Genomic DNA, 10,671 nt, shown 5'->3' with positions numbered 1-10,671 from the left:
GACACTAACAATAGTTTCGGTTTGCCAAGTCAGCTGAATGCCAGGAGTTTTCATGCTTTTCACCTGTTGCAGCAGTGATGGAAATGCAGCTTGGTTTCCATTACAGGAATTACCAAAAACAGCTCTCTCACTTCCTCTTGCAGGGAGCAGCTCCTGAACTTGTGTTCAGCTGTCTCCTGCATCAAGGGCAAGTTGCATTTCAGTTTGAATCAAGTCTCCTTCCATTTTACTCTCACAGGTGCTACACACAGCTCAGCAGGCATGCTCAGAGGCTTACTTCATTGACTGAGGTGGCTGATGTGGAGTTATGTGAGCGAGCCCCCAAAGGGAAGTTTATAAGAGGAAGGAAATAGGGAAACTTCATAGAAAAAGCCTATCAGGTTCTGTAAGAAGAGAGCAAGCTCCGCTACAGGGTAAATCAAGCCTGTGCTATCCATGCTCCAGCTCGGTTTGCAGAGGCATTACCTGGATGCTTACTGTTTCAGGGGGGTGGCACTGATCCACGCTGATGCTACATATGGAGGCAGCCGGCAGTTTCCTTTGTCACACGTCCCTTCCTCCCACCACGCCACCCTTCGTGCTCGGCAGACATGCCAGATCTACAACTCTGAGCCTTCACCTCACGAAACACAAGGTTTTCCTGACTAATCATGGATCTCACAGGCTAACCACATATTCACAAAGAGGGCAATGATAAAAGTAAAGCATATCACAGAGGAGACTCATAGTCTCAGAATTAGAACTAGAGCTAGTAATCCCGTGCTTCTTCCCTAACAACAGGGAGCCGTCTAGGCTCACTTTTATGGAGCAGGGTAAGCTGTGAACTCTGCATAAGTCTGTAAAACTTCAAACTCAACATGAATTGAACACAGCACCTCTCAACCCTGGAGAGGCTTTCCTTCTGAACACGTTTGTTATTCACGCAACCAGTCGGATTGAGGCTAGCAACTTTACATCATTAACAGCTGACGGCTGAATCACATGTTACAAACCAACAGCAGCAGAATTTAATGGGAAGCTGCTTCACTTCATACAATTCACATTGTGAGGTACGACTTTTTCCATTATGAAACTATAAAAATATATTCCCAGAGTCTGAATCAAGTTCAATAATTTAAACTGACAATAAAAATAGGATCAGGTGTTGTCTAGGAAGACCTGTCCCAGTACTGCAAGCTTGGAGTTAAAAGACTGACTGGGGCAACTCAAGAGGGAGTGTGAGCTCTTCTTAGAGGTTCTTTTCTCTCCACCTGAAGAGGCATCTGTGGCATCTTTTGTACTTTCCCCTTCACCATGTTCAGACGCTCGCTTTAAAGTAAATTTCTTGTTTTTCTTAAGCGAGTAAAATTCCCGCATCAAGTCTTCCACCTCCCACTGCTCTTCTTTCCGCTTCCTACAGCAATGCAGTGCAGCAGGGTCGATGGGATGAGCTTCGGTGTTGAAGATGTACCCTCCAGCATTCAAGACGCATTCCCCATATGGTGTGATCACCACATCAAAGACCGAGCCATCATTGTGAATGAAGTTGTCTGGGTCAAACAGTAGATACAAATATTTCACTGTTTCAGCCAAAAAGAAGGATTCCATACGATTATCCAGTCTGTGATCTCTCAAGTCTTTGATCTACAGGAAAAGAGAACCAGTGGGTTACAGTTATATCAAATTCAAGAAATTATGAACTTTGGGGAAAGAGTAAAATCGGCTTGCAATTTACTTAAGTCAAACAAAACACAGTGAGGTATCAATTCACTCCATATTTCAAGTGATTGTATGCAAGTACATCAACAAATTTTCCTGTGTTTTGAATTAGCATAATTTTCAGTACCTAGTCACTAGACTAAGTCAGGAGAAGGCTTTACCTACTTCCCAAATCACAAGGCCTTCCCAATATTTATAAGGAAGTGTTTTTTTTTTTTTGGTAAAAGAGAGCTTGATAGCATGTTTGAAATCTTTAATAAAAGATTTTAAAGAAATCCCTTACTGCAGATCTCTTGCCCTTGATCAGATTTTCAAGGTATAATGGGAAAGCAGAATCACACAACTGGCAGGCAGAGAATCCCTGCATTTCTACAGGGCACATGAGCCTCCCTGCCAATCTGGGACACCTCGTATCTACCAAGATACAGGAGAGTAGAAAAGATTCTGATGCTTTCTCATGTTTTGGGGCTCTGGTGTGACAGTCAAGTGTAGATTTTGGCCCACTTTTCAGGCTGTAGGAGAAGTTACTCCCAGAAACATGACCAGTAATTACCCAAACAGCTTCAGAAGAAAACAAGATTTCTTTGAAAAAAAGAAGCCACACTGCAGCTGAAGTGATCATTTAACTCAATGGCAAACCATCATTCATGAGAAGCCTTTCTACCTAAAAGCTGATACTTAGCAGCCACACTTACAGTTGCAAATCCACAGTCCACCTTGCTAATTTTCTCTATCGACTCCACTGCATCTCTTCCCAGTTCTAAGAGCGTGGGATCTCGTGTAGCACGGTACAGATACATTGCACTCTCAATTAGCTCTGAAAAAAACAAAAACCAAAAACAGTTTCAAGCATATATATTATCAACCATGCATATGGTGAAGAAAAGATGCTCCTTGAATTCATTTAACAATACTATTTTAATAAAGTCAGGTAAGTAGCCTGGTTTGCCTTGCTCTTCCTCTGGTTCAAAGAACACAAGCTTTCACTGAGGATGTGCTACAAGGAAAATCACTCTAACAATGTTTCATCAACTCAGGTAAGACTGAATAATGCTCCCTCCCACATTCAAGAAGGGGAAGAGGAGCAACAGAGAAACTCAGAGCAACTGAGAGAATTCAGTTGTTAAAATTGGCAAAGATACTTTTAGAAAGGATAACAAATATAAAACTCAAACTCCCAAATATAATCTTTAAACAATGCTGTAAGCTTCTGAAACAGGGGCATCTAAAACACCATGAAAACAAGCAATATGGAAATACTCTATGTAGGTGACACATACGCTGTGTTTTCTTTATGATTTCTTTTGGATGCTGTTAACACTAGTGAGTATTTTTGCTGGAAGTGTCTAATGTGCATTTCATCTTAACACTCAAGGAGAGAAACAAAATCAATTTACGCACATTACAAAGCTTTACTGGCCTAATAATCAGGTGTGAAATTTTTGCCAGAAAAAAAAAAGCACAACAGGAAAAGGATAATTTCATTGCAGTATCACAGACAACATTAATCCAATTACATACTGAACTCTACTAGTGTAACTGGAATTAGTTTATTTCAGGAACTCAGAAGAACTAGAGTGGTCTACTCACACTCACTTTCACTTCCTAAATCTAAAGGATACAGTCACAGTAACATTTCACGTGACTTTAAAAACGTCCCATTACCAGAGAATCTAACATAAACTTGCCAAATCCTACATTGTGAACACAACTCATCAACAAGACCCCTTTATATAGTAACACTAGTGTTTGCTTCCTTTAATAGGTAACTGTGCCTTTGTGAATGATAGAAGCCAAAATATTCCGCTTTGACCATGGAAATCGTTGGTAAAACACACGCAGGAACTAAGCCAAAGCAAAACTGGGGAGGAGCTTTTGGAGGGCAGTTATCGTTAACGTCTGACCTCACCATCAGAGCAAAAGCAGAACTCTACGTTCCTTTTTATTTCGTTTCTGCTTACCTGGCCTGAGTGGATATCCTTCTCTCTTGTCCACTGTATAGCCCTGGGGAATGTTGTAGAACTCAGGCAGCCCACCGAACTGCTTCCAAACAGTGTAATAATTGAGGAAGGTCCGCATGGCATTATCTACATCCCCTATTAGGCTCTGGAAGAGGAGCAACATCAGGGTGAAGAAGAAACAACATAAGAATTTATTTAATAACACTGCCATAGTCAAGGCAAGGGGTGGTGAAATGGGTTGTTCAGGAAGTCTGAATGGTACGATTAGTATTTAGGCATGATGCCTTAATAATAGCTAGTACCAAAGAGGAGTTACATGCTGCTTTTCTGCTGGATCACATTCTGTACACCTGAGATAACATGAAGTCGCCTTGATTTTTAGTTTACGGAAAGCTGGGTTTCTTCAATCTAAGTTTCTTAGTCAGTCACAACATCCACTCTGCTTCAGTGGGGATAACCAAGTCCCAGACCAAACACAAGCGCCGATGGGAAAGCAAACCTCTAAGCATATTTTGGTGGAAAGTATTCACAAAAAGAAAGTATGTACGTTGTGGTGGTAAAAGAGCTCCATTTTATTTTTCCTTTAGGTTCCCATCTGGATAATGAGACCACTATCAGTAGAGCTTGCTACAACAGAACTGCTCTCTTGTCATGTTATGACGACTTTTTTTTTTTTTTTAATAGACCATAGATGGAGTCAACATTTACTCTTTTACAGACTCAAGAAAACCGCAGATTTCATCAGAGATCAGAACAAACTTTTAAACTAGCACAGTATTCATAATTTTTATTTTAAAGGTTGACCTAAGACAGACGAACAAAATCACTACATGCCTCCTGGTATGACAGCTCTTACCTGTAGGCCCGGCCAGTAAGCCTCCAGGGACTGAAAAACAGGCATGGACACCGTTCCTTTGTACATCTGAACCCAGAGGTACCAGTCATCAAACTTTGTGTAATTTTTGATAGCTTTGTTATATTCTATTAGAAGGGAAAAAAAAAAAAGCATAGATGGGTAGGTAATCCAAAAAAAAATCTTTTAAGGATGAGAGAAGTCCCTGTTTCACTTGAGCCATGTCAAATGAATGTCTCACACTTTCTTCCTTCTCAGGATGTGCGCTGTGATAATTCTGTTACCAAAGATCATTCCAAACCCTTAAAACAAAGACTTTGGGAACAGTCCTTAATGGAACCTATTCAAGTTTTCTTATTCTCCCACTGTCCCACACAGTGGGAGAAGAAGAAACTTTTACAGGTGCAGTCAAGGAGGCATTACTGGGACCCCTCACACAGGAAAAACTCTGCTCACCTAGGAACATGGACATCAGCTCCTTGTCCTGCAGGAGAATGGCTCCTTTAACAAGGTATTCAAAGTAGGAGTCCACTCCTGCCCCAATACCAGCATCTTGGGCCACCCATTTGGCAGTTACCACATCGATGTGGTTACCAACCTGGAAAAAGTGCAGAGAGAAGGAAAGAGGGAGTTAAAGTTAAAATAAAGCTTGTCATCTAAACGATAATTAAAAAAAAAATTCCCATACCACCACCACACAAGAAGCCCCTGACCTTTTTCAGGGGAACAGACTCAGAATAACCATATCAATGAGCATTTTCTTTAGTACAAGACATCTTTATCAGTACCACAGAAGTACAAACCGTAGAAAATAGTCACTCCGGGATTTTACGCTTCCGGTGTAAACACTGCACTGGCCAAAACAAAATGCCATTATGCTACTGTAAAAATCCACTCTTTCAACATGATGCATCTGGTACCCATTCCCACGTTACAAAAGCATAGAGAAGAATGAAGAGGTACAGATAAAGAAAAGGATGCCAAGGTTGTCAGAGGCATGAGACAGCTGCCATGTTAATATTTAAATAGATCCTTCACACCTGGGACTCTTCAGCCTGGAAAGAGGCCCAGCTGATGAAGAATTCACCACACAATTGCTACTTGCCTTGCATAGATGGAAAAAGCCTCACAAAACAACAAAAATTTATTTTCTTTCCAGTAAAAAAAAAAAAAAAAATCAGGGCCAAAAAAGAAACAGATCCCAAAGCAATCAGAAGGAAACACTTCTTTATATAGCGCATGAATACATCTGTTCACCTCACATATGCAACACCCTAGCTCACATTAAGTTCTAAAAGCAGGTAGGTGCATCAACTGATGGAAGACTGATCGAAAGACAGTGAACACAGAGTTGACACTTCCAGCTCTGGATATCCCTCAAACACCAAAGCTGCACAGAGAACACACAACTTTCAGCCCAGCTATTAGAACTAGATAAACAAACACAGTGCTGTCCCCTCTCTTTGTACTTTTTACACTTGGAACTGCATCCCTCAGAACTTTACAAAAAGTAGCCTGTAAGTTCAGAGTCTGTTTCCTCACTCACCAGTCCAATATCAGAGCGATTTTTCCACAGTGCCTTCAGAGCCTTCCTGGCAACATCCTCAAACACCGGGTCACCAGTAAGGTGGCTTAAAGTGGCAAATTCCACTATAAACGTACCAATCCCAGCAGTGCAGGTAACTGGGGTCTCCCCAGGGTTTACTCCGTGCAGCAAGTTCACTGTTCCATATGGCATCCCAGTGGGAGTCTGAAAAGCTGTAACAAAGTTTTCGGTTCACATGAGAGCATCCACTGTTACACCTGACAAGCTGTCAGGTACCTGTGCCTCACATTCCCCCGCACCTACAGTGGTAACAAATGGAGCAATTGCAGCAACTGCAAATGAGAAGTCCAGTGTGATCCTGCAGGGGACAGAGGAGGGGGTATCTCAAACTACACACACAATCCTGGGAAGCTACCGATATCTTCCATCTCTTCCCCCCTGCCCAGCGCAGGTGACTGCAGCCCTACTTTTTTTCCCAGCACAAGCAGAGTAGTCACTTAAACAGACAACTGCACAGGCTGGTCAACAGCATATAAACACTGAGCTCATGATTACTGAGGGGTAGCCCAGGGCTCACAACAGACATGGAAATGGTGTCATGCTATCAGAGCACACGTCCTAGCAGCAGCCCACAGAGGGGCAGTCTTGTCTTTACAAGCTGTTGTTTCAAAGCCTTTATTTATTATGTATATAAAATATATTTCCCCCCAATGAGCAATTAACAAATTGATGTGTTAAGCACATACAACACTTGGCACGCACGCGGACAACTGGTGTTATGTGCTTACACGATGCTCTCCCACATGCTGAACTTTCTTTGAGCTCAGGGAACATGGGACTGTTGTGTGAGCTTACGCATCAGGCAGTGCCATCTTCCTCAGACGCACCAGTTACCTCAGGAGCTACAACACAGCAGCGCAAAACAGACAAGTTCTCACCTGGCAGGAGTTTGCGAGCTGCTTCCTCTGCCATCCGCAGGAGAGGTCCAGAGCACGGCCATCCCACTTCCACTTCAATGCCAGCCTTCTTCGACAGCAGATGAGCAGAGAGGAGACCACCCACCACTGGAAGGCAAGCAAGAAGCCCATTAAAGAACACTTTGGGAGGGGAACAAAATCCAAAACCAGACTTATTTTATTGTGATGCAGGGACAATGTTCATGGAGAAGAAAAGTGAGATGGCTTATTTTTAATGGCATAATTCAATATGCCACAGAAGAAGAGTCATTTGTTTCTTCCTGTCTGTTTGCAGTAGATACCCAGATATATTACTTCTATTAGAATATGCACATCAGACCCTATTTGCCCTCCTACACCTGCACTGTTCTGCAGACAATCAAAACAAGATAAAAGTATACTGACCATGAACCTCTAAGAGAGAAACTGTGTTTCACTTCTTCCAGACAGCTTAATACCATGTTTCTGTAATGTAATACAGCATACCTTCCTAATTCCTTACGGGAAAATGCCTAGGTCAGAGTCAAGAATTTTAGTGTGATTGACAGAGGCAGGGAGTTTTTAATTCTTTTTACAGCCTTGCTTGCTGTTGCATAACGAGCAGGAAGAGAGAAATTACAGTGCTGCAAAAACGGTTTCAGTAGTAGCTGAAAGGAGAAACAAAAAAGCGTAACTGACAGTTGTGTTTGCTGCCTGTGTTTCAGAGTTGCACGGTGCAAAAGCAGTGAGGTGTCAATAGGGTACAAGATTCCTCCGCGGTGCAGGCAAAGGTCTTTGTGATTTTCAAGGAGAAAAAAAAAAAAAAAAAAAAACAAATTTTACAGAGCTAAAGCAATAAATTACTAATCTCTGATTCAAAACAGCATGCAAAGAAAATAAAGTATTAAATTTGTACCATTTCAGCAGAAAAATACATCTGTTCCAAAGCTTAAAGCTTGGCACCAGAATATTGAAAGTGCCACATCTGCATCCGTTTATATTGATGCAGGAAGCAGAAAGGTGCAGGACAAAGACAAAAAGGAAGTGACACTTGTTTAGTGTTTTTCTGTGCATTTACATGCCGTATTACACAGCATTACAAACTCCCTCAGACCGCTACCTTGCATTACCCCTGCCTACAATCCCGAGAGTTGTACAGACAGGTAAAGCAGCACAACCACAACGGACAACCACACCTCACCTCGAATGTTAGTTTCGAAGACGGACGCATTGACATCGATGTCAAAATCCACCCCTTCCTGCAGCACGGCGACGACCCTCTGGAACTCAGAAACGTTTCCCAGAATCTGCAGTGGGGCCACAAGAGAACAAGGCTCAGCATCCAAAGCAAGGAAAACAACGGTGGAATTTAACGCTAGGGGCTAAGGTTAGATTCGTTTCAGGGTTCTGTGCAAGAGTTATCTTCACTTGACGCCGCACGAGCAGCTTCCCCCATCCCGAAGCGCCGCAGGCCCTCACACCGGAGCAAGGAGGTGTCGGGGCAGCGAGCCCCGGCCTCCTGCCCGCCGGGGCCGGCTCCTACTCACCAGCAGCGTGTCCAGGGCATCGATCAGCGTGAGGGAGAAGCTGTGCGGGGAGAGGGCCGAGCTGAGGCGAGGCCCAGCGGCGGCCCCCCCGGCCCAGCCCGGCGGCCCCTACCTGCCCCAGGTGTCCTGCCCGTCGCAGGTCAGCGGCCGCAGCTCGTCGTAGGGGAAGGCGCTCTCCAGGTAGTGCTCGTAGGCGTGGTAGAACATGGCGCGCACCCGCTCCCTGCGGCACGGCACGACACGGCTAGGCTCGGCACGGCTCGGCTCGGCTCAGCCTGCTCGCACCCCCCTACCCCTACCCCTACCCCGCCCCCAGCCCGCCGCCCGCCCCGCGCTCACCGGTACGAAGCCACGTCCAGCCCCCGGGCGGCCGCACCGGGTCCCGCCGGCGGCCCCGGGAGCCGCAGGGCGCAGAGGCACAGCAGGGAGCCGAGGCCCCGCAGCAGCGACATGGCCGCGCCGGGCACGGCCGGGCCGAGCCGGGCTGAGCGGGCAGCGCCTGCGCCGGCAGCGCCTCAGCGGGCTCCGCCCGGCCGCGGCTCAGCACCGCCGCCCCGGGGCCGGCGGCCGCGTGGTCCGAGGGGAGAGCTCAGTGTACATAAATATCTGGGGGGAAGGGCGTCGAGAGGATGGAGCCGGTGTGCTTTCAGTTGTGCCCAGCGACAGGACGAGAGGCAACGGGCACAAGCTGAAGCACAGGAGGTTCCGGCTCAATATGAGGGGGCACTTCTCTTCTGGGATAGTGACAGAGCACTGGGACAGGCTGCCCAGAGAGGCTGTGCAGTCTCCTTCTCTGGAGATATTCACACCCCGCCTGGATGCCATCCTGCGCAGTGTGCTCTAGGTGATCCTGCCTGGCAGGGGGATGGACTAGATGATCTTCAGAGGTCCCTTCCCACCTCGGCCATTCTGGGATTTTGTGATTACCATTGGGACAGGTCATGGCTGCCCTGAGGGGAGGTGCTGCTGGTCGCTCTTTCTGCCTGGAAAAGAGCCTGGGAATGGTGCAAAAATCCTACAGAACAGCTGTTGGTGGTCTGTCAGTCCTCCTCCTGGCAAACTGCCCCCAGACTCTTCCGCCTCTTGCTTAAAACCCTGTTTTCTGTGAGTTGTGTGGGGCATCAGATGCCTCAAAATGGGGCCGTGTCACCCTTCCACCTCAGGGTGCTGCTGTGGGTCACCCGATGCCAGTGGGATTAGCTAACATGGTTTAGGACCGTGCTGTTGCTGCACCAACAGGTTACATTTAACATCCTTTGACTCTTCTTTGGGGTTGCAGAGCTCTCTCTGCTCCAACATTGTTAGACTTTGATTCACAACAAATCCTTCCCTCTCTCCCCCCTCTGTGCCTGAGGGCTGGGGGCAGCGAGGTGGGACCCTGGCAGGGAGAACAGAAGTAAGGAGGAAGGTGGGAGGCGAGGCCTTAGGCTGGCAAAGGTGCAGCGTGTAGAAGTCAAAGTCAAACCAGCCTGCTCACAGGAGAAGGGACACAACCTAACACTTTGCCACCTCATGCTAGCATTTAGCAAGGCAGAGGGCTGTTGTTGATGTTCTTTAGCAAAATAAAACCTCTTTATCCCGAGGCAGTGCTGCACAGCAAATTCTGGCGAGGTAGTGGGAACCAGGGGCCTTCCTGCACCAAATTCCTTGGGGCACAGCCTTCCCTGCAGGGTGGCTCCAGGGCAGTGTGGGGCTGGTTCCTCGCCCGGGGCTATCCCACTAGGTGTCAGTGCACACTCGTGTACTGCCACGCTGCCCTTGGCTCTGCCGGGTGGCTGCAACAAAAAGGCACGGAGTAATTTCGATATATTGTTCGTTTGCTGCAGCTGTAATTTAGGTTTCTAGCGCCATTTATCACAAAGCTGTCTGCTTTCTTATTCCATGGCTCAAGGCTGCTGGAGTATATCTATCTCACTGCCTTCCTGGGAGAATCAAAGTATTGGAGTTGATTTCACCAAAAGCTGTCACAATACATTATTGGAGCACATTTTATTAAAGTTCATTTTCCAGACTTAAATTTAACAGTGTTCTAGACCACTGTCATTTACCATATACTGGAACAGTAATTTCTCTATCAAAGTCAGTTATTGAATTCTAAAAGTTGACTGTTTTTCAAACAGATACAGCATGT

At 45.9% G+C, this 10,671-nt stretch overlaps 1 protein-coding gene across 1 annotated transcript; it reads right to left on the bottom strand.

The window, feature by feature from the left end:
• Positions 1 to 977: 977 nt before the first annotated feature.
• EDEM2 (ER degradation enhancing alpha-mannosidase like protein 2) lies at positions 978 to 9,037 on the bottom strand. Its single transcript, XM_035548350.2, has 11 exons — positions 8,880 to 9,037; positions 8,653 to 8,763; positions 8,541 to 8,580; positions 8,195 to 8,300; positions 6,997 to 7,122; positions 6,059 to 6,270; positions 4,969 to 5,110; positions 4,516 to 4,640; positions 3,660 to 3,804; positions 2,394 to 2,515; positions 978 to 1,623 (listed from the first exon to the last, which is right to left on the bottom strand). Exons 1-11 carry the CDS (start codon positions 8,990 to 8,992, stop codon positions 1,138 to 1,140), a joined length of 1,728 nt encoding a protein of 575 aa, XP_035404243.1. The 5' UTR covers positions 8,993 to 9,037; the 3' UTR covers positions 978 to 1,137.
• Between the last annotated feature and the right edge of the window lie 1,634 nt (positions 9,038 to 10,671).

Source organism: Cygnus atratus, chromosome 16 (genome assembly GCF_013377495.2).
Source record: "Cygnus atratus isolate AKBS03 ecotype Queensland, Australia chromosome 16, CAtr_DNAZoo_HiC_assembly, whole genome shotgun sequence".
Classification (NCBI taxonomy): Eukaryota; Metazoa; Chordata; class Aves; order Anseriformes; family Anatidae; genus Cygnus; species Cygnus atratus.
The sequence above is the reverse complement of the archived record's forward strand: the minus strand, read 5'-3'. Positions and strand labels throughout refer to the sequence as shown.

What these genes read in the sequence shown, in the direction of transcription:
- EDEM2 (XM_035548350.2), bottom strand. Translation starts at nt 8,992, where the DNA reads ATGTCGCTGCTGCGGGGCCTCGGCTCCCTGCTGTGCCTCTGCGCCCTG. An exon ending in GGGCAGGACACCTGGGGCAG is followed by an intron (nt 8,581 to 8,652) that starts GTAGGGGCCGCC and finishes CTCCCCGCACAG; the next exon opens with CTTCTCCCTCACGCTGATCG. An exon ending in TGGACTGTGGATTTGCAACT is followed by an intron (nt 1,624 to 2,393) that starts GTAAGTGTGGCT and finishes CTTTTCCTGTAG; the next exon opens with ATCAAAGACTTGAGAGATCA.